Source organism: Ascaphus truei, unplaced genomic scaffold (assembly GCF_040206685.1).
Source record: "Ascaphus truei isolate aAscTru1 unplaced genomic scaffold, aAscTru1.hap1 HAP1_SCAFFOLD_309, whole genome shotgun sequence".
NCBI lineage: Eukaryota > Metazoa > Chordata > Amphibia > Anura > Ascaphidae > Ascaphus > Ascaphus truei.
The window spans coordinates 372,284-396,349 of record NW_027456060.1 but is presented as its reverse complement, the minus strand read 5'-3'; the positions used below and the strand labels follow the sequence as shown (position 1 = coordinate 396,349).

General features: G+C 44.5%; 1 protein-coding gene across 1 annotated transcript in view; it reads left to right on the top strand.

Annotated features, from left to right (window-relative positions):
* LOC142483222 (uncharacterized) overlaps positions 1-22,838 on the top strand; it is a 91,330-nt gene extending 68,492 nt beyond the window's left edge. Inside the window, exons 4-6 of the mRNA XM_075583283.1 lie at positions 5,382-6,159; positions 10,867-11,057; positions 21,151-22,838. Coding sequence (XP_075439398.1) covers positions 6,044-6,159; positions 10,867-11,057; positions 21,151-22,664 — 1,821 coding nt within the window. The 5' untranslated portion in view covers positions 5,382-6,043 and the 3' untranslated portion in view covers positions 22,665-22,838. The remainder of the gene's footprint in view (positions 1-5,381; positions 6,160-10,866; positions 11,058-21,150) is intronic.
* Positions 22,839-24,066: the final 1,228 nt, after the last annotated feature.

The window sequence follows — 24,066 nt, the reverse complement described above, 5'->3', positions numbered from 1 at the left end:
CTGATTCCTTACCAAATGCCTGGGAGCTCTGCACACACACGCTTCTCAATGGAAGGAGAAGCAGGCTGCAGTCTAATTGCAGAAGAAGGTGATGCTGATTGCAGAAACAAGGGGGGAGTTGTCTAGAAGCTGCAAGGCTTTGTAAGGAAAAGGTTTCAGCAAAACCCAGGAGCGGATTCCTTACAGTTTCCTATGAATAATCAAAAGTTTGATTAATTCAAACGAACAATGATCCAATTGTTGATTCCATTCATTAATGAATGTCTCATTTGTAGTATCCACAGTGGGTGTTTTAAATAGTCTCAATCCCCTAGGAATTCTTTTAACAGAAATGTACTTTTCTAAAGTGACAATATCCCAAGAATATTTAACATCCTTAACAAGAAGCTTTTCAAGTGCAAAAAAGTTAATCAGAGAGGTTGTCAATTTCTACTAAGGTATTGTCAATGATTTTGTCTTCATCAAAGATATTAAAAACATTAAAACCTCTCAGTGCCCTCATGTTAAAGATACTACACTGATATTCCTCCATAGTGATAAATGGTCAGTGTTACAAATGCAGCAACCTAATGTGTGTATAAAATACAAAGGAAAGATAAAGGTGTGTGTGACGATAGCTTCCACAGGCTTATTAATATTACACAAAAATAATTGGGTTTGAACTGAACGAGGCTTAAGATATAATAAATTGTATTTATTCCTTAGAATAAAGGTGAACACAACAGATAATACAGTAACAAACAAGAAGTACACTTACTTAAGGGTTGGGGAATGAGAAGTATGATGTAGCATTTCTTTCAGCAGTGAGGAAATCATTCAGGTGATATCAGGTAACCATATCAGCAAACGAAGACAAAGGATATATGGGTGGACAGCCGTTTATAAACCATTCTCCTTCTATTCTTAACCTTAAGCACAGGGGATTGGTTTACAATTACCTCCAGCCACTCACTAACGTGGGAAAGCATTCTGACCCATGCCCCCCTGCTAGTTGGCACATGGGCAGTAGAACTCTGGGGGTCTCATTTCTGAAGCCCCACATTTACGTCAGGAATGCCAGAAAGTCTACTATTTGGAGTTCTGGCAGGAAAACCTTTGTTGAAAGGTGTTAACTGGAACACTTAAGACCTGCCCTGGTTTGGGCTTCGGATAAACAGTGAGGGTGATAAAACTCTTTGAACAGCACTTAAATCCTAGACATAGCGGCGTCCCCAGGGCCATCTGCTACCTTATGGCCCAAAAGAATTTCCTTTTGAACTTATCCCTACCTTAGGATACACTATTAAGCATAAAACATAAACGTATTAAAATATCCGGTTCCGTTAGGTTTAGCAGGTCCAAACTTCCCAGTTCGCATTGCCAGAACTGGGACACCATATGGTCAAAAAAGCGACTTGCTACGACCTAAGAAACCGGAGTTACACAAATGCACATTAAATCATTTTAATACAAAAATCTCCATTGAAAAAGAAATCTCAGCTTTTCACTAAATCCCCATTGAAAACAACGGGCAGCTCCGCCATAGACTTTCAATGGTAAATCGCCGCCATTGAAGTCAATGGGGATTTTCTGCCATTGAAGTCTATGGGAAAAGTCCCGAACTTCAAGGGGGTCCATACTCCGTCGGGTTGGTCCAAGCGGGTCAAGGATGGTTCTGCAGCGATGCCGGAGCAGTGGCTACAGATACCCCAAACCCTGATCCGCTGGACCCTCCGGAACCGGAGATATGGATTCCTAACATTCAGCATTCCTCACTTAGTCATTTTTCTGAGCCGTTTCTGCCGCCGCCGGCAAAGCCTATGGCGCGACCCGCTCTATCTGGTTCGACCCTTATGGGGGGTCCAGGATTCGGGGACCCGGTGGTGGTCGAGTGGGGGGACGCTTAGGAACTAGGGGCAAAAAGAATTTTATCCCTAGGTGCCCTAAAACAGTTTATTTCCCCGCTAATTGACGTTGAACTTGACCCAGTGATTTTAGCTCTTTTGAAAGACATTGTATCCGCTTTGCGGTTTGCGGTCTGGACGGCAGCCAACTAGGTTACCTCGAGGCATCTCCATTGAAGTCAATGAGCCCATTGACTTTCAATGGGAAACCGCCGCTCTCCCTCTCGGACGCCACCTGCTGGTCACTACAGGAAACAGGACGAAAACAGCACCAATTCCTATTGAAATGCATTGAGCCCTAATGGCGGCCAATGGGGACCTGCAAAATGGTGCCTGAAAAGGCGGGAAAACTACACAAAGAGCTATAATCATTAAAGAATTATTAACCCTTGTGCTCCCGGATGGATTCTAGTGTGTGTGTGATGCAAACACTGAGTAACCAGACATTACAATGGAACAGGGGAAATACATTTACATGTCATAACAAGGGTTACATCACATTTCTGGACCTCAGCCCAGTTAACCCCTTGTCTCCCTGGTGCGGTCAGGGGTGGCCAAATGGGGTGCAACCCCTTTAATACCGGGCCACCCCCTCTCTCCCTCTACAGTGTGCAAAATATAAAAACAAACAGATTAATAAGGCTACTAGTGGATGCTGCCACACTGTGTAGGAAACACACAACTCCAGTAAATATAAAGGAAAGAAAAAAAACAAATGGTGCAAACCACTGTAAACCATGTTTAAACGAATAAACACTTGTAGGGATATGGTATAATGAAAGTCCAATCTGTAGAATCCAAAGCGGGGTGAGACCTAGAAATAAGAAAAATAGCTAAATATGGTGAAGTAAGTATGTTTATGTAACGCTTGCGCTACCCACAAACAAGGCAAGACCCCGGCACTGAGATGGGAAGGTACAAAGCCACGCACCCATAGCAGCGAAAGCGTGCCTGGAAGGCGAATTGTCTAGCGTTGCCGGGTCTGGGTTGGAGAGAGAGGGTTAATTGGTATACTTGCAGGTCATGGGATTGGAGAGAGTAGAATCGTAGAAGTCCGTTAGCCGTGGTCTGGGATTATAGATGGTCGGATAGTCCAGGTCCGTTAGCCCTGTTCAGGGGTTGGAGAAGTTGTCGTAGTCATGGGTAAGCCGAGGTCAATATCCAGAGGGGGTCCACTTACAAGCCGGGTCGGTACACAAGAGCTTATTCTGAAAGACAAGACTGGAACAAGGCAAGGCACAACTGTAGGAGGCAGCGAGGCTACACCGAATTATGCTGAGCACTGACTGAGCAGGAGCAGGGTATATGTAGGCAGACAGAACCAATGAGCGGAGGCGCGGCCCCAGCGGAAGCTGGGATAGGCTGCAGGAGACAAGAGGCACTAATAATGCTTGACACGCAGCTGGGGACCGGTGCACGTCATTACGTGCGCACGTCGTGCGTGAGAGCCGCGCAGTGTATTCAGGGGCGGAGCCAAGCTCCGTGGCAGGGATTGAAGAGCTGCGGGTGCACGCGCACTCTGTAATCAGAGCTGGGATGCGCGCACGAGCGGAGAGTGTAGCAGAGGCAGCAGCAGCCTTAGGTAAAGAAGGAACACGTCACAAAGGACCTGTTCCCCGATTCCTCACAGTTTAGTGACCCATAGCACAAGCACAAATTTTACTTACGAAAGTGGTAGATAATAATGTGTGTGTGTGTGTGTGCATGTGTGTGTGTGTGTGTGTGCATGTGTGCATGTGCATATGTGCGTGCATGTGTGTGTGTGCATTGTTTGTGTGTGTGTGTATGTGTATGCATGTGTGTGTATGTGTATGCATGTATGTGCGTGTGTATGTGTGCATGTGCGCATTGTGTGTATGTGTGTATGTGCGCATTGTGTGTGTGTGTGTGTGTGTGTGTGTATGTGTATGCATGTGTGTGTGTGTGTATGTGTATGCGTATGCATGTGTGTGTGTGCATTGTGTGTGTGTGTATGCATGTGTATGCATGTGTATGCGTGTGTGTGCGTGTGTGTGTGTATATATATGTTTGTATATATAATGTGTGTGTGTTTGTGTGTGTGTATACAGATGGCAGAGCAGTTACAGTAGATTATTGTGTGTGTGTGTGTGTGTGTGTGTGTGTGTGTGTGTGTGTGTGTGTGTGTGTGTGTGTGTGTGTGTGTGTGTGTGTGTGTGTGTGTGTGTGCTTGAATATATTTATCAAAGTTGCACAATGTTAATAAATAATTTATTCTCAGAACATGTCATTTTTAATTTTTTTTTTAAATATTATATAATACACACACACACACACACACACATACACACACACAGGTTCCCCAGTGACACACAAACACACAGACCACTTCAAAGTGACACACACACACTGACAGCTACCAAGTGACACACACACACAGTGATACACGCCTCCCAAGCGCGCTTGCTGTCTCCTCTGTCAGGACAGCAAAAAGCTCCTGGTAGAGCGAGCAAGCGAGAGCGAGCAGCAGCACCTAAGCGCCCACTATATCCGAGGCCTAAGTCAACGGTTGAGAAAGCATTCACACGTCCTATCACCCAGATTCAACAGCGGCGGGATGATCCTGAGAGAATAACGATTGTGACAAAGTACACCACTGCCAGTGAGTTCTTAAGACAGAGCATTCTGAAACACTGGAAAATTCTGAATAGTGACAGTACAGTACTCGTAAAGAGGTTTGCAGATTGCAACCAAGATTTGCATATCAGAGGGGACAAAATCTTAAGGATTTACTGATTAGTGCAGAAGGGAGGCTTATATTACGCCCCACTTTCTAGGTAACCCTAAACCAGGGTGCTATCGGTGCTGCAATTGCTCAATCTGCAATAGCCTTAATACAGGTACAGAATTCACCCATCCAAGGAGTGGAAAGAAATATAAAATTAAAGGAAGGATCACTTGCACCACTATGCCTGTCATTTATAAGATCACATGCCCATGTGGCTTATGCTACTTTGGCAAGACTAAAAGTATGCTCAAAACGCGATATATTGAGCATAAAAGCAAGATTAATAATGCAGAAACAGAATTAATAAAACACTGCAGGGAGTTCAGGCATTCAGTGACCTCACTTAAAGTAATGGGTATAGAACAGGTAAAAACAGCATGACAGGTATGGATAAAGATATATTTTTATTGCAACCTGAGGCTTATTGGATATTCACGTTGGATACAGTTTTTCCAAGAGGGCTAAACGATAATTTATCCTTAGGCTGTTTTCTTACTGAACGATGATTCTTTACCTGCTGCTGTTGGAGTTCTCTGATTGGTGTATTGGTTTGTATGTTTGCCTTTCGTTCATATGGGGTATAAAATAACATACACACCTCTGGAGTTTTTTTTTAAAAGTATTTTAAAATAAAAATACAGATTTTAATTTTTAATTGGAATATACATTGCAGCCTGTGCCTTCCGATTCACTCATAGGGTTAAAACAGACATTTTCTAAGTCTCTTTCTTGTGTACTGATAAACCTCACAGGGAAAGAAGTACAGCGACTCCGATTACTGATGACATCACTTGCCAATGAATGTGGAAGGAGGAGTGAATGATAAGCACCGCCCCACTACTGGAATGGATGAAGGAAAGAATTACATCATCAGAATGGCAAAATGGAGAGCAGAGACGGCAGGACAACGTGAGGACAGGAACCTACTGATGACATCATAACATCGCGGGATTTGGAGGAGATTTTGGAGCAAATGAGACTGTATATCAGCCCTGTGCATCATCAGAAAGATGGATTGAGACTTAAGGAAGATAATTACATCTATCAGAGACAATTAAGGAGACTTGTGGTGGGGTCTATATATGGAACTTTTCACATGTTATTTATTCATTATGCCTTTTGCTTTTGAGAAAGGCCCCTGAGGGCAAAACGTCAACTATTGGCTAATACATTTTCTATGCAGAAATCCGCAGTGCCCAGGCTTTTCCTTTCATACATGATATTGGGAGAACCTCGCAGAGATTCCTGACCAGGAGCACCGGTATTGATATCATATTTTTTCCCTTGGGGAGTGCAGCATTACCCTTCAAACCATAGGTCTCATCCCCTTTAACATTAACCCCTCTGCTGCTGGTTATTATTATTGCTGTGATTGGCTGCTGCTGGTCACGTGGTCGCTCTAGACCGGAGGCACATGGGCAGCAGGAAGCAATCCCTTCTCAGCCGGGCAGAGAGCAGCAGCAGCAACGTCTCCCACACATGCAGCAGCTGGGAGGGGCCGGGAGAGTCAGGCAGGATCCCCCCTCTGCGGTGAGTGTCCGGACGCCCCCCTCTCCCCCTCCCTCTATTTACTGAAATACAGCTTATAATTGCCTATATTTGTTTGACTCTATCTGGGGCATAATCGCGGTACACTGGACCTGCTGCATGTATAATCAAACTGCACGGTAAATCCCCTGGTCCGGTAACCGCTATACCTCCCACCGGAACCTCTCCGTGGTCTTGAATATATTTGTCAGAATCATGTTGAATACTTGGGCCACCCCTTTCACTAATTATCCTAGCCAAACCTCCTTTGTGTTGGAGCCTACTATTTACAGGGTTAACAATTGCTCCTATTGCCAGACTAGTGATATCAGCCTGCATTACTTGCACCATCACCTGCTGAGATTTACCCGTGAAAACTTTCTCAAAAATGGGTCCGGGACACCAGAGGTTATCGCGACCTCAGCCCCGTGACCATGATGATACTGCAGAAGCAGGGGACGGGGTCTCAGCCCTTCTTTCCTCTGTGGCATAAGTCTCATTTGCCCTCCTTTCTTCGATGGCACTGATCTCATTTCTTAATTGAGTCAGATCTGCGGGCTGCGTGCTGACAGGGTACAGTGGCACAGTCAGAGCCGTGGGCTTGTTTGGTGGCAGAAAATACTGGCCAGAGGGAGTGACAAGGGGGCATAATTTTATTTCCTCGTCTTTTTCCTGACTAGCAGGCTCACGGGGGCGGTGAGCTCCACAGGAGTAACAATTATCCCGTAATACTGGGTTCTGTAATTTGCATATGGGACATACCCAATATGGTGATTTCACGGGACATAGACTATTTTGAGGATATGGAGCGGAGGGTTAACTTTAGGGGTAGAAGGTGTAGTTTTGTCACTTTCGGGTACTTTCATATAACAGTAACTTTCCTTATCTTTCCCTCCACATTCTATTTCAGTGAAACCTTCCTTTTGAAGCTCAATAGCCACACTCAAAAATTTCTCAGCATTCTCCCACAATCCTTCATCTTTCAACATTCCTTTACATGCCTGGATTCTATCTTTCAACATTTTTGGTTGCATCCTTCCCGTAGGGGGTAAATCCAATAATTTGAACAACAATTTACATTTCTTGGTATACTTCTTTCCCTCCCTTTCTGTCACAAGAGTTACGGAATCCCGTGCACCAGAAGGCATATCCTTCTTTAAAAACTGCGAGAACATTGTCTATTTTAAAAACAACCTCGGACATGTGCGCCAATTACCGGCGGTACCTGGACTCTTGAGCTTCAGCGATAAATTGACCTAGACGGGGAGGCGCGCAGACACTCCCCGGACCGTCACCTGTATGGACGATCCTCCTATTATCTAACAATAGATATCCTTACACACTCGTCCCCTAACTACTTATAATATCGTTATTCCGTAACCCTTATGACATATGAACATAAACCACACATCTGGCAGGCACAAGACCTTACCAACTATATAAATCCTTGGCGGGAACCACCGGACTCTATGGTCTTGTATAGATTAACAATACTTAGCCCATCAACCAAGTGTCGCCAACCTGAACAGACTGACAGGAGTTCGGTAAAAATATATTCTGAATATATCTTACCTTGTCCTTAGAGGTTGATCAGACCCCCAGATCAGTCCGGACAGGGGACGTCCTCCTTGGATGGAGATGGGTTCAGGATTGTTCCGATGTCCCTTCACAAGGATCCTGCCGACTACGCCAACTGTTAAGGTCCCTTCAATCGAGGATCTCTACTGCTCAGATGTGGGCTCCAAATTATGTAACTTAGAGTCTGGGTGCACCCCGGATCCCAATAATAATGACACAGAGTCACGTATTAGTTTCCTCAGACAAGTAGTCAAGACAAGACTGCTGAGTTTTTTGTATTACAATCTGTTTATATCAAAGTAGGCTAACACTAGCCAATCATTCAATGCCACACCTATTATGCGGCAAAGCTTATCCAATTATATTATTACATTAGTTAGTAGGAAAAAGGCACGATGGGGGCGGGGGTCTTGTCGGCTGCTGCAAGTTTCACAGGAATGCCGCGTGTCCTTGCTTTCTGAAGTGAGCTTCTCTCATCCCCGACAACTGCTTGCTCGCTAAACTCGAAGACCTACAGAACATACACAAGGAGTCCCTTCCCTACCGACAAACAAACTAGGGTCTGGGAACTTGACAGGGGGAGTGGAGAGAGAGGGGGAGCGGGAAATTGTACTCCCGGGCAACGACGGGTCTCTCAGCTAGTGTTAAATAAAGGATCAAAAAACAGATAACTTGGGTTCAACAAGGTTACATTGGGATTAAGTTTGTTCAGGGAAAAATGTAGAAGATAAATGGGCAGTAATTAAAACATTGTTAGAAAAGCACACTCATCAGTGTATACCTTTGGGTAATAAGTATAAAATAAGTAAGTCAAAACCAATGTGGCTAAATAAACAGGTAGGGGAGGAAATGGACAAGAAGAGGAAGGCGTTAAGATTCTTGAAGTCAGAAGGGACGGAGACATCGTATCAGAATTATAAGGAATGTAACAAACTGCAAAAGGGCAATAAAATTAGCAAAAATGGATAATGAAAAAAGGATTGCAATAGAAAGTAAGATGAACCCTAAAAAGTTCTTTAAGTACCTTAATGAGAAAATAAAATATAGTAGGCAGATTATTGGAGATAAGGAAAAAGCAGAGGTATTAAACAAATTCTTTGCCTCTGTGTTTACCAGGGAAGAATCAAGTTCAATAGTAGTGCTGCAGGAGGAAGCCACAACCTTCATATTAATGAACAATTGGTTAACTGAGGAAGAAGTTCATAAGCGGCTTCAAAAAATTAAAGTAAATAAGGCACCTGGCCCTGATGGCATACATCCAAGAGTTCTCAACAAGTTAAGCTCAGTAATAGCCAAACCATTACATTTAATATTCAAGGAGTCCATGTCCCAAGGCTCAGCACCACAAGATTGGCGTAAAGCAGATGTGATGCCTTTATTTAAAAAGGGAGCTAGATCAAAACCGGGGAATTTATAGACCTGTAAGCCTGACTTCAATAGTGGGGAAACTACTTGAAGATTTAATACGGCATAATATTTAGGAATACCTAATGGAAAACAAAATTAGTAAGCATGGATTTATGAAGGATAGATCATGCCAAACTAACCTTATTTGTTTCTTTGAGGAGGTAAGTAGGAATTTAGACCAGGGTAATGCAGTTGATGTGGTCTACTTAGATTTTGCCAAGGCTTTTGATATGGTTCCACACACAAGGTTGGTGCACAAAATAAAGCAAATATATGCACCTGGATTGAAATTTAGTTGACGGATAGACAACAGAGGGTTGTCATACATGGAACTATTGCAGGTTGTGCTAAGGTCATGAGTGGAGTACCTCAGGTATTGGTACTGGGACCCCTGCTTTTTAACTTGTTTAGTAATGACCTTGAGGTTGTCATCGAGAGCAAAGTCTCCATCTTGCAGATGATACTTAATTGTGTAAGGTAGTAGAATCAGAGCAGGATGTAATTTCTCTCCAGAAGGACTTGGAGAGACTGGAAACTTGGGCAGGTAAATGGCAGATCATGTTTAATACAGATAAATGTTAGGTTATGCATTTGGGAAGCAAGAATATAATATTGAATACATTGTATTAAAAAAAATTTTTAATGTGAAAGTTATTTATTTTAATCCTTCAACACCTGTGAGTAGACAATATTTTTGGTCTGTTTTTTAATATCGGCGAGGACAAACAGGTTTTTAGGGAGGAGGGGGAGGGAGATGTAGAGCGGGGGAAGATTTGTCTCTGTGTGTGTCTGTGTGTGTCTTTCTGTGTGTGTGTCTGTGTCTCCCCCTGCTGCCGGCACATCTCCCCGCCCCCTCACCCCCCCCCCTGCTGCCGGCACATCTCCCCGCGCTGCTGCCGCATCTCCCCTCGCTGCCAGGACATCTACGTCGTGCCATTTGTGAGATTTCGATGCTTCGGACAAACAAACAAACAAACAAACGGAATCTAACTTAGAAATATAGTATAGATTAGTAAGACCAAACCTTGAATATGGAGTCCAATTTTGGGTACCACTCCTTAGTAAAGACATTATGGAACTAGAGAGTGCAGAGAAGAGCCACCAAATTAATAAAGGGGATGGACAATCTAACTTTTGAGGAGAGGCTAGCTAAATTAGATCTACAGTATTTACATTATAAAAGAGGCGTCTAAGATGGGATATGATAACTATATACAAATATATTCGAGGACAGTACAGGGAGCTTTCAAAAGAACTATTTATCCCAAGGACAGTACAGAGGACTCGGGTCATCCCTTGAGGGTGGAGAAAAGGAGATTTCACCAGCAACAAAGGAAAGGGTTCTTTACAGTAAGGGCAGTTAAAATGTGGAATTCATTACCCATGGAGACTGTGAAACATGGGAAGGATGTTGATCCAGGGAGTAATCCGATTGCCAATTCCTGGAGTCGGGAAGGATTGTATTTTTTCCCTTATGATATATCATTGGATGGTATGTCACTGGGGTTTTTTGTTTGCCTTCCTCTGGATCAATAAGTAAGTATAGATATAGGATAAAGTATCTGTTCTCTAAATTTAGCATAGGTTGAACTTGATGGACGTACGTCTTTTTTCAACCTCATCTACTATATAACTATGTAACTATTAACAACTTGTATCTTTTTTCAGCTCTTTTTTTATAAAATAGACATTACTTTGAGACCTCACTAACTGTCCCAATTTTAGGTTTGTAAATTGTGTGAGAAACGAGGAAGAACAGAACCTTGTGGCGTTGCAGGACCACAGGAAAATCTACTACAGAACCTGCACAGACCTCCCCCCACACACAGGGCTCCTGGTCTGGTATGGAGATGAATATGGGAAAGAGCTTGGTATGAAGTGGGGTACGCTGTGGAAAAGTAACACGCCAGCACTAGGTAATCAGGAATATGTGTGTTGTGTGGTTTTTACATCTCTATTGTCTTATTACTGATGTTGAATTGTAAATAGTGATAGATCTGCATACACCATTACGGGTCAACTAGAACTTAATATCACTAAACCTGACTTGAGTCAAAGGGCCGGATACATCAAGCTGCAGTAACCAAAAATGCCGTATTTACGCCAATAGAAAAGTGCCTTATTATTATTATCATACAATGAATCAGCGTTTCAACGCCAAAAATAAAGCACTTTTAATCGGACCCGTTAAAAGCATCAAATCCGATACAAAACAGGCATAATACCGCATTTTCAAGTATAAAATGCCATACGTCAAGTTCCGATATTTATTGGAACAGGATGAACGGCAGAAATACCGCAAATATTTTAACACCTACTGCAGCCCTGTCTTTTCTATGTATATAATGGCCAATATACTGCCCATTATATACATAGGCAAAATAAGCTAAACCAACATGGAATAGATGATAAAATAGTTATTAAAATACATTACAGTACATATTAACCCCTTAGTAGTCCACGGGTCAACAAGTCACCGGTTTCTGCTGCTAGCTGCTCCAGGGGAGGTTAACTCCCTGTAGGCTGGAAAGCACCTTTTGTAGCACCACATTCTAGCAGATAGACAGTGACTGTAATATACCCCGGCCATGACCTGCAGTCCTTTGGGCTGAATAATGTTACCAAGAGTCCCAGCCTTTCTTAACCAGTCCTCTTTTTCCGCACGTCTCTGTTTACGTGTCTTTGGGACGTGGTGTCTACGGTGGAAAATCTCTGGGGAAAAAGGTTAACAAGTCTCCGGGCTTCTCCGGCACCAGAGAAGTAGGCTCCGTAGGAGTAGGGGCCAAGAATGTTTCGAAGTAGGGCCAGTCTTGGCCAAGTAGAACAGGAGCAGGTAGCCAGGGAGCAACTCCCACTAGTAGACTAGCCTCTTGATCCTTGATACGCAGTAGAATGTTCGCCGTCGGGTATCTCTTTGTATCCCCATGGATACATTCAATATTCCAAGGAGAGTCATAAGATAGTCTGTTGCTTGGAATTAGGCCCTCTAGGATCAGGGTTTTTCCAGAGCCCGAGTCCAGCATGGCTTTTACTTTTTTCCCCTCCAGAGATGCTGGGACTAACCACGGATTGTGGTCCCCTCGGAGACAAGCTGTGGCAGTGGTTCTGTGTAAGGAATCCACTACTGGCTTTGACTATAGCCGTGCAGACCTGTGCAGTTGCAAGCTTCCTCTGGCAATCTATGGCACAGGTGCTGCCTCTCATTGCAGCTTCTGGCCTGTGCTACTTCATTGGAGGAATTCTCACACACCCTTCTCCTGTGATTGGATCTCCGCCCTTTATATTCTAGGCGTTGGCTCTGAACCAGCGCCGAGCATAACTATTCCTACCTCTATGTTACTGTCTCTGCCACAAACCACCCCAGGCCTCTCTCCTAGCGTTCTTACCTTCCAAGTTCCTGAGTATCCAGAGGCCTGGTCCTGGACGTCTGTGCTGAAGCGTTGTTGCCAGCACTGGCCTGCTGCTATCTCCTTGCAGTGGCCTACCCCGGACGTCTGTGCTGAAGCGTTGATGCCAGCACTGGTAACTGCTGCATTCCCTCCTAGCAGTGGCTACCCTTCCTGTCCTGTGGCCTGCCGCTATTCTCCTGTAGTGGCCTATCCTGGACGCCTGTGCTGAAGCGTTGATGCCAGCACTGGTAACTGCTGCATTCCCTCCTAGCAGTGGCTACCCTTCCTGTCCTGCGGCCTGCTGCTATTCTCCTGCAGTGGCCTACCCTGGACGCCTGTGCTGAAGCGTTGATGCCAGCACTGGTAACTGCTGCATTCCCTCCTAGCAGTGGCTAACCTTCCTTTCCTGCGGCCTGCTGCGATCCTCTTGCAGTGGCCTGCCTTGGACTTCTGCGCTGAAGCGTTGGTTCTTCCCGACGCTGCCCTGCGGTGAACTTCGGCCAGCCTGCTGTCTCCTCCTGCTGAGATCGGCGTCATGGGCCGAGGCCGCTCCTCGCGCAGAAGCCACCCCCGCGCTCACGCTCCTAAGCTGAAGCGGGGCACTCCTGATTTCCTGTTGCCGAACTCCTGCTTCATTAACGACGATGCTGCCTTCTCCAATCCTGACCCTGCGATGTACGACTACGAACTGCGCACTCCGGATCAGTCTGCATGGACTAAGGTCGGTGATTATATAACCCCACCTCAGCCCCGCGGTCCGGTCCCGGTTTGTGGCGAGCATCGGCGTAACATTCTGCCATATGAACAGTCCACCTCATCATCTCCTGAGTCTGCAAACTCGGTCATCAGCGGAAGCTCTCGACGGGGCTCGGTGTTTGGACCTCTCCGCTGTTGGATGGGATCCTCCATTCTGGTTGGTGGGGTTATCCTCTCCACCGGATGGGTGACAGGAGTCCAAGTTCTCGGGCAATACTGTGGGTGGCGGCCTCCCTTGAGTGATCCAATGGCCTTGGACCCGGGACGGGCGTCTCTGCGGGAGTTTGTACCAGGAACCCTCTGAGATGGGAAAGGGTCTTCCGATCGGGTTGACTGGATCTCCCGAGCTGGCGGGTTGTAGACCCCTCGATTGTCTGCTCTCCTGCCTCTAGCATCACCGGAAGCAACTGGTGTGTGCACCGGCCGTTCCCAGCTATCCTGTTGGGTGTCGTCTCCAAGGAAGTTTTCCACCAAGCGGACCGCTGAATCCAGGGAAAATGCAGCGTGTCTTTTCACCCAGGAGCGGGAGGAGGGGGGCAGTATCTGTATGAACTGCTCGAGCACAAACTGTTCAAGGATCTCTGCCTGGGTATGCTTCTCCGGTTGTATCCACCTGGTACATAAGTCTATTAAGCGGTGGGCTACGATCCGGGGTCTGTCTTGGTTTGTATATTTGACTGTCCGGAACCGCTGACGGTAGGTCTCTGGAGTAAGGACTAGGCGATCCAGAATAGCAGCCTTTAGTTGCTGATAGTCCATGGCCTCGTCTGCTGGAAGAGCCTGGTAGGCTGCCTGAGCTTCTCCTATGAGGAGTGGAGCCAGAGTCGTTACCCAGCGATCAACTGTCCAGCCGTGGCTACCCTTTCAAAAGTGAGGAGGAATGTCTCTGGGTCTTCGGTTGGCTTCATTTTATGCAGCATCACCGGTGGGTTATTTGGAATCTCTGGTCTGCCTGGGGCTCGGCCTTCTACCAGCAGTTGGAGTAGCTTTTCCTCTCGCCGGGCCTGTTGCTCATCTTGCTGGGCTTGTCGCTCAGCTTGCTTCTCTGCTAGCTGGAGCTGTTGCTCAAGGAACTGAGGAAAAAATGTCTCCATTTTTTTTTTGTGTGGCCCTTCAGATACAGGGGCCGTCCGACTTCCCACTTCTGACACCACTTGTGGCAGGACGGCCTGTAGCCGAGGTCAGGGAACAGTCCACACGTGTAGTTTCAGGATAATGAAAAACGTTCAATGGCTTTATTTCTCCATTACAACCTAACATGCGGGTACACTGTCCCTTTAAACAAATAAATCCTGCTCCATGTTGGGAGAAAAACTGACTAACACAGCAGACCTATCTAGCAGTCTGGCTGGCTAAACCATAACCAAACCTTCAGAGTCTTTTAAGCAGTCATGAAACAAATCTTACTTTGGCTGCAGTAAGTAGTGTGCTGTATCCGCCTGTCTTGCAGCACATATATCCATGTGCTCTTGTCTGAGAGAGCCAGCTACTGCTGGTAACAAGATCCTTATCTACCTTGCTGGCTCTCAGGTGTCAGCTTACTTCCTGACTACCTAACTTCCACTTGAGTTAACCCTTATGAGTGCTGGATGAAGCACTCAGACATATGTCTCCCAGGCGTAACTGATAGGAGTTGACTTCACTCTGTTCACCCACCTTTCCCCATTATCACACAGCACTTCCACTGCAGCAAGGGATTCTGGGAAATTACATGCAAATGAGCACACAGTGCCACTTTTTGCTTCAAAAAACATTTTTAACATGGTTCCCTATAGGCTTAAGCATGCTGCATGGTCACAGCTTTGAGCACAGCCAGGGTTAAGGTGCATACCCAGAAAACCACCCACAGACAGCTGTTTCGACCTTAATGGGTCTCATCAGTGTGGGGTTGATTAACTGGGTATGCAAAGAAGCTAAAGGATGGGCCAACCATAATACTGAGTTAAGTTATGGTGAGTAAAAAAAAGTGACAAAAACCCTCCACAGCAAAGCAAATATGCAAATGTAAATACAACTGTATGCTCATCTGCATATCTTAGGCAGGTCTGCAACCCCACCTTTCCCCATTATCACCCAGCACACAGCACTTCCACTGCAGCAAGGGATTCTGGGAAATGACATGCAAATGAGCACACAGTGCCACTTTTTGCTTCAAAAACCATTTTTAACATGGTTCCCTATAGGCTTAAGCTTGCTGCATGGTCACAGCTTTGAGCACAGCCAGGGTTAAGGTGCATACCCAGAAAACCACCCACAGACAGCTGTTTCGACCTTAATGGGTCTCATCAGTGTGGGGCATATATATATATATACAGTGCTTGACAAATCACCCAAAAATCTACTCGCCGAACCAAAAAATCTACTCACCACCTAGTCCCGCCCCCGCTTTTTAAAAAAATACATAAATAAAATAAATTGAATAAATTCCTAGTAAGAACATTAGTTTTTGACATAGGTTTATTTATTGTATTACATTATACTACAATTAGTCCTTGTTACGTGTGTGTGTGTGTGTGTGTGTGTATAAATGTCGGATCTAGAAAAAAAAGCCAGAAGTGAATGACTAGTTTCCTGAACCTCTTAACCAGTGTCTGGACGTCCCCGCTTCACAATATTTAAAGCAACAATCCCGCCTGGGATCTTACCTGATCCGCAGTCCCTCAATGTCCAGGTACTCTCATTCCCGCAATGTTATACATTCGAGGGGAGATGTTCCCTACCTGTCTTCTGGGTTAGTGAGGATACCAATGTCTCCCGTGTGAAGCTTGAGTCAGATCTGGAAGAAAGCAGTATTGGTTATTTTGGTGTAGTATAGGGCAGTTAAGATATACAGGGTAAAAAAGATATCCAGATCGAGAGAGTGAGGCAGGAGAGTGAGGCAGGAGAGTGAGGCAGGAGTGAGGCAGGAGAGTGAGGCAGGAGAGTGAGGCAGGAGAGTGAGGCAGGAGAGTGAGGCAGGAGAGTGAGGCAGGAGAGTGAGGCAGGAGAGAGAGAGAGAGAGACAGAGAGAGAGACAGAGACAGAGAGAGAGACAGGGAGAGAGAGAGACGGGAGAGAGAGAGACGGGGGAGAGAGAGACGGGGGAGAGAGACAGAGACAGAGGGGGGAGAGAGACAGAGACAGAGGGGGGAGAGAGACAGAGAGAGACAGAGACAGAGAGGGGGGAGAGAGACAGAGATTTTTCGTTTTTTTTTTTTTTCCTGAACAGGGGATTTTTTTTTTTTTTGCAGAGAAGGGAAAGGTTACTGGCCACGAGCCAATATCCGATCGCAGCTGGCGAGTTGGCGACCGGGTTTGTCGAGCACTGTGTATATATATATGTGTGTGTGTGTGTGTGTGTGTGTGTGTGTGTGTGTATATATATGTGTATGTATATATATATATGTGTATATATATGTGTGTGTGTGTGTGTGTGTGTGTGTGTGTGTGTGTGTGTGTGTGTGTGTGTGTGTGTGTGTGTGTGTATATATATATATATATATGTCAAAACAAAACAAAAACATTAAGGAGCGCCTACTATGACAACCTATAAATTGTGAGTGAGTTAGCTACTGTGTTGAAACAACCAATGGGGTGGCCAGGGGGGGTAATAATAAGATGGATCCTATGTTGAAAAAATATATAACATAAAAACTAATAAAATTTTAATAAAAAATGCTATAAAAAATATATAAAAGTATACAAAAAAATATATTACTAAAAAATAAAAATGAATAGCTTTAGATGTATACCAAAAACCTTAAAAAACATAGAGTCCCGTTCCAATAGAGTGCATCCAGGTAAAGGCAGCCCGTTTGAAAGGGACACAACTCCCTTGGAAATACCTATGAGAGAAAATGAGAAAAAAACAGGCGCACACCTAGTGCATTAAAGTATAACAATCATTTTATGGAACATTAAAAAATAGACAAATGCCCACTCACAAATCAAACAATAAAAAAGAGCAGTTATGAGATAGGCCCTCATAAGCCACTGGCAGCGTCTCGATCAGCAATGGAGTTTTCCTCCTCCACACGTGTAGTACAAACTCCTTCACCGGAAGTGACGTCCTCCCGGCGTGTGCCCCGCAACAGGAAATCCCTCCGGGAACCAGAGATCTTGCCTTCTTTCTTCTGGCTGTTGTACCATCAGGAGTAGTGGAGATCTGCCCGCTGCTTCTTGTATGTCTCGCCACTCACGATACTGCGTCCGCAATCTGCTGTGTTTAGTGGGAAAGTGCCTCCTCCGTCTCAGCCACGCCCTACGCGTTTCATCATCAAGGATGACTTCATCATGGGATGACGAAACGCGTAGGGCGTGGCTGAGACGTGGCTGCAGCGGGCAGATCTCCACTACTCCTGATGGTACAACAGCCAGAAGAAAGAAGGCAAGATCTCTGGTTCCCGGAGGGATTTCCTGTTGCGGGGCACACGCCGGGAGGACGTCACTTCCGGTGAAGGAGTTTGTACTACACGTGTGGAGGAGGAAAACTCCATTGCTGATCGAGACGCTGCCAGTGGCTTATGAGGGCCTATCTCATAACTGCTCTTTTTTATTGTTTGATTTGTGAGTGGGCATTTGTCTATTTTTTAATGTTCCATAAAATGATTGTTATACTTTAATGCACTAGGTGTGCGCCTGTTTTTTTCTCATTTTCTCTCATATATGTGTATGTATGTGTATGTATGTGTATGTGTGTGTGTGTGTGTGTGTGTGTGTGTGTGTGTGTGTATATGTGTAGCGACCGGGTTTGTCGAGCACTGTATACAGTATATGTGTGTGTGTGTGTGTGTGTGTGTGGTTTAATAACATGCAATGTTTGTATGGGGGAAAATCAGTAACACAAGTACAGACTCCTTGTTCCCTAAAAATGTTTAACTTTTAAACAATTGTATTAAAAACGGTATAACTTAATTAAGTCTGAATAACATCTGTGATGTCAAATACAATAATTGGGCATTTGGTTCCTGATTTAACAATGGAGATTTAGCAGAAAGTTGGATCATCCTATAACTAAACGAAACAACAAAGAGTGGGGAGTGATCACAGGACCATACTAATTGAATAAAGTGTTTAAATACATAGGTGAGGTAATCAAAGGGTGGGTGCAAACTGTGAACTGAAAGTGAATCAGAAAAAGAGGAAGGGGAAACACAAAATGGATGTGCCCCCAAAAGAATTCACTTAAATGCACACCCCCCAAGTATAAAAATTAACTTTTAATAAATCCTTAAAACATATATTACCAAAGTAACGTGTAATGTGAATTAAAAAGATATAAAATCTTGACTATCAAGCAACCGTGTCGTTGTTTAATCATACTCCCCCAGTATCAATTGATACGATGGGATGTTGAAGACAGGGAATGCTATGAGTAGGGTATAGAACCCCTCTGGGGTAGCGGTAAGACCGAATGTAGAGTGATATATAATTATATACAGGCAAGTGGCCACAGGATTAAATATCCTAATGCTGCTAAATATAGCCCCCTGCACATTTACATGGAGATAGGTCTAAGTAATAACGCTGGTATGTGATGGTATAATAGCTGTATTATAGAGCTTCCAAATACCGCAGTAATGGCTTAAAAACACAGCAATATAATATGAAGACGCCTCACATTAGGTGCAGGGATAGCAGGCACACTGACCATGAATAGATTAATAAGTAGTTAGCTCATATGGTCTTTTCAGTTACACCCAGGATACTGCAAACACTACATTAAAAACAGCTCCAAGTAGGAGACTGACAACATTGCGCGTCCAACGCGCGTTTCCCTCCAGCAAAGGAGCTTCTTCAGGGACAAGTATTACTGGGGGAATGAGGTCTGAACCCTTTTATACCCTTACAACACCCTAATTGCACAATCAATGAATAACAGCTGGTGCACATGCGCACTGAGGTCCGTTCTAAATTGGCTCAATAAACTGCTCAAAAGTTAATAAAAAGTGTTTTATTCATAAACCGCAGTGTTGTGCCTTCATTTTACCCTATTCGCGTTGTTTTCTGTTCATTTTTAAAGCTTCTGAAGCCTTTAAACATTCGCGCCGAATAGAGTATCTAATGCGCATGCGCGGGGACTTTAAACCAATTCTGGGAGTTCATGTATGCATACTGCGCATGCGTGGGACCTTAGAAACTTTTCAGATCAATTGCGTCCACTGCGCATGCGTGGGGACTTAGGAAAAAATTCCAGTCATTCCCCATGCTTAAAGCGCATGTGTGGAGACTTGGACAGAACTTTAAATGTTATAAATGTAAACTGCGCATGCGCGGGGACTTTGGAATATGGAATTATTCCAAAGTCCCCGCGCATGCGCAGTTTACATTTATAACATTTAAAGTTCTGTCCAAGTCTCCACACATGCGCTTTAAGCATGGGGAATGACTGGAATTTTTTCCTAAGTCCCCACGCATGCGCAGTGGACGCAATTGATCTGAAAAGTTTCTAAGGTCCCACGCATGCGCAGTATGCATACATGAACTCCCAGAATTGGTTTAAAGTCCCCGCGCATGCGCATTAGATACTCTATTCGGCGCGAATGTTTAAAGGCTTCAGAAGCTTTAAAAATGAACAGAAAACAACGCGAATAGGGTAAAATGAAGGCACAACACTGCGGTTTATGAATAAAACACTTTTTATTAACTTTTGAGCAGTTTATTGAGCCAATTTAGAACGGACCTCAGTGCGCATGTGCACCAGCTGTTATTCATTGATTGTGCAATTAGGGTGTTGTAAGGGTATAAAAGGGTTCAGACCTCATACCCCCAGTAATACTTGTCCCTGAAGAAGCTCCTTTGCTGGAGGGAAACGCGCGTTGGACGCGCAATGTTGTCAGTCTCCTACTTGGAGCTGTTTTTAATGTAGTGTTTGCAGTATCCTGGGTGTAACTGAAAAGACCATATGAGCTAACTACTTATTAATCTATTCATGGTCAGTGTGCCTGCTATCCCTGAACCTAATGTGAGGCGTCTTCATATTATATTGCTGTGTTTTTAAGCCATTACTGCGGTATTTGGAAGCTCTATAATACAGCTATTATACCATCACATACCAGCGTTATTACTTAGACCTATCTCCATGTAAATGTGCAGGGGGCTATATTTAGCAGCATTAGGATATTTAATCCTGTGGCCACTTGCCTGTATATAATTATATATCACTCTACATTCGGTCTTACCGCTACCCCAGAGGGGTTCTATACCCTACTCATAGCATTCCCTGTCTTCAACATCCCATCGTATCAATTGATACTGGGGGAGTATGATTAAACAACGACACGGTTGCTTGATAGTCAAGATTTAATATCTTTTTAATTCACATTACACGTTACTTTGGTAATATATGTTTTAAGGATTTATTAAAAGTTAATTTTTATACTTGGGGGGTGTGCATTTAAGTGAATTCTTTTGGGGGCACATCCATTTTGTGTTTCCCCTTCCTCTTTTTCTCATCCTATAACTATTAGAGACCTGGTACATGGTGCGGTAACGGGAACACCCGGTGACTGATATGTGAGCTTCTAATGAGTCACGTTTTCTATTAATTGTACAAACATTTTTGAATTATACCTTCACAACTGAAACTATCGACTTACTATCTATCAAAGGATTTGACAAGATTTCTGCCACTTTAATTGGAGTTTTGCAGCTAGTGAAATTTATTTTTAAATCGTTAAATATTATGATCCACTTTAAATGTATGATCCACTACATCTTCTCTCCCGGCCCTAATGCTGCACATGTTGTGCTAAACCCTTCATTTTTACAATGTACATTTACAGTTTACTTTCATCCTGTACTTTTTGTGATATGCCAACTTACCTCTCCTACATGGCCTTTTGTAAGACAGTTTGAGTAACAGTGACTTTTTTGTCTCATCTAGTACAAAGCCAAGCTTCAATAACCCACCCATGCCATCACTGCAAGGTTGCTTTTAGCAGTCAGGATTACCTCCTCAAACATCTGAAGTTCAAACACCCAAATGAGAATATGGAAAACATGAGGACAGAACAATCTTACAACATTCCAATAAATATGACAGAAAATGCATCTTTCAACCCGCCAAAGCAATTAATAAACAATGTAACTGCTTCTCATCCCAAAATATATATATTAGCAGCTGCCAAAGGAAAAGATCTTGGAGAAAGTGGGAAGAGTCTGACTTGGTTATCAGACCAGAACCTACAGAAGAGGACACACACAGGGGAGAGACAGCATGTATGTGGGGAATGTGGGAAGGGATTTAGTCGGTTATCCCACCTGAAAACACACGAGAGGACACACACAGGGGAGAGACCATATGTATGTGGGGAATGTGGGAAGGGATTTAGTGTGTTATCCCACCTGAACACACACGAGAGGACACACACAGGGGAGAGACCACATGTATGTGGGGAATGTGGGAAGGAATTTAGTCAGTTATCCAGCCTGAACACACACATGAGGATACACACAGGGGAGAGACCACATGTATGTGGGGAATGTGGGAAGGGATTTAGTCAGTCATCCAGCCTGAACACACACAAGAGGTCACACACAGGGGAGAGACCGTATGTATGTGGGGAATGTGGGAAGGGATTTAGTCACGTATCCCACCTGAACACACACAAGAGGACACACACAGGGGAGAGACCGCATGTATGTGGGGAATGTGAGAAGGGATTTAGTCAGTTATCCAACCTGAACACACACAAGAGGTCACACACAGGGGAGAGACCGCATGTATGTGGGGAATGTGGGAAGGGATTTAGTGTGTTATCCCACCTGAACAGACACAAGAGGACACACACAGGGGAGAGACCGCATGTATGTGGGGAATGTGGGAAGGGATTTAGTGACTTATCCAGCCTGAACACACACACGAGGACACACACAGGGGAGAGACCGCATGTATGTGGGGAATGTGGGAAGGGATTTAGTGATTTATCCAGCCTGAACAGACACAAGAAGGGACACACAGGGGAGAGGCCACATGTATGTGGGGAATGTGGGAAGGGATTCAGTGTGTTATCCCACCTGAACACACACACGAGGACACACACAGGGGAGAGACCATATGTATGTGGGGAATGTGGGAAGGGATTTAGTGACTTATCCAACCTTGCCAGACACAAGAAGGGACACACAGGGGAGAGACCGCATGTATGTGGGGAATGTGGGAAGGGATTTAGGGACTTATCCAACCTGATCATACACAAGAGGACACACACAGGGGAGAGGCCACATGTATGTGGGGAATGTGGGAAGGGATTTCGACGGTTTTCCCACCTGAACATACACAAGAGGACACACACAGGGGAGAGACCGCATGTATGTGGGGAATGTGGGAAAGGATTTGGTCAGTTATCCAGCCTGAACACTCACGAGGACACACACAGGGGAGAGACCTATCTCTAAAGCCAGGCATGTTTAGGGATAACCAGTGACTAACACGTTCACATATAAGTGCACACGTGTATCTGTGTTACGCTAAATCCCAATGAAAATTGACTTTAGTTTATGGTGCATAAAACGAGCATTTTAAAAGGATAAAATGTTATAACGTTTTAAATGCAGGTTATTTGTATCATTCTTATTGTATTGTATGTCTTTATTTATATAGCGCCATTAATGTACATAGCGCTTCACAGTAGTAATACACATGGTAATCAAATAAATAACAGATAATATAAATAACAGATCATGGGAATAAGTTCTTCAGTCATTAAAGTAACATTAAGGAAGAGGAGTCCCTGCCCCGAGGAGCTTAAAGTCAAATTGATAGGTAGGGAGAACGTACAGAGACAGTAGGAAGGAGATCTGGTAAGTGCGTCTGCAGGGGGCCAAGCTTTATGTATCGTGTTCAGAATATACACAGAGCTATTCATATGCTTTTTTAAGCAAGTGTGTCTTAAGTTGGGTCTTAAAGGTGGATAGAGAGGGTGCTAGTCGGGTACTGAGGGGAAGGGCTTTCCAGAGGTGTGGGGCAGTCAGTAAAAAAGGTTTAAGGCAGGACAGGGCTTTAGATACAAAGGGGGTAGAAAGAAGACATCCTTGAGAAGAACGCAAGAGTCTGGATGGTGCATAACCAGAAATTAGGGCTGAGATGTAAGGAGGAGCAGAAGAGTGTAAAGCTTTAAAAGTGAGGAGAAGAATGGAGTGTGAGATGCGGGATTTGATCGGAAGCCAGGAGAGGGATTTCATGAGTGGAGATGCTGAGACAGATCTAAGAAAGAGTAGCGTGAATCTGGCAGCAGCGTTTAGGATAGATTGTAGGGGAGACAGGTGACAGGCAGGAAGCCGGACAGCAGGAGGTTACAGTAATAAAGACGGGAGAGAATGAGGGCCTGAGTCAGAGTTTTAGCAGTCGAGCAACAGAGGAAAGGGCGTATCTTTGTTATATTGTGGAGGAAAAAGCGACAGGTTTTAGAAATGTTTTGAATGTGAGGGGCGAATGTGAGAGAGGAGTTGAGTGTGACCCCTACGCAGCGTGCTTAGGCTACTGGGTGGATGATCGTAGTTCCAACAGTAATGTGGAAGGAGGTAGTAGGGCCAGGTTTGGGAGGAAGTATGAGGAGCTCTGTTTTAGCCATGTTGAGTTTAAGGCGGCGGAGGGCCATCCAGGATGATATAGCAGAGAGACATTCAGAAACTTTGGTTCGTACAGCAGGTGTAAGGTCGGGTGTTGAAAAGTATATTTGTGTGTCGTCAGCATAGAGGTGATAATTAAACCCAAAAGATGTTATTAGGTCACCTAGAGAGAGTGTGTACAGAGAAAAGAGGTCCCAGGACAGAGCCCTGGGGTACCCCCACAGAGAGA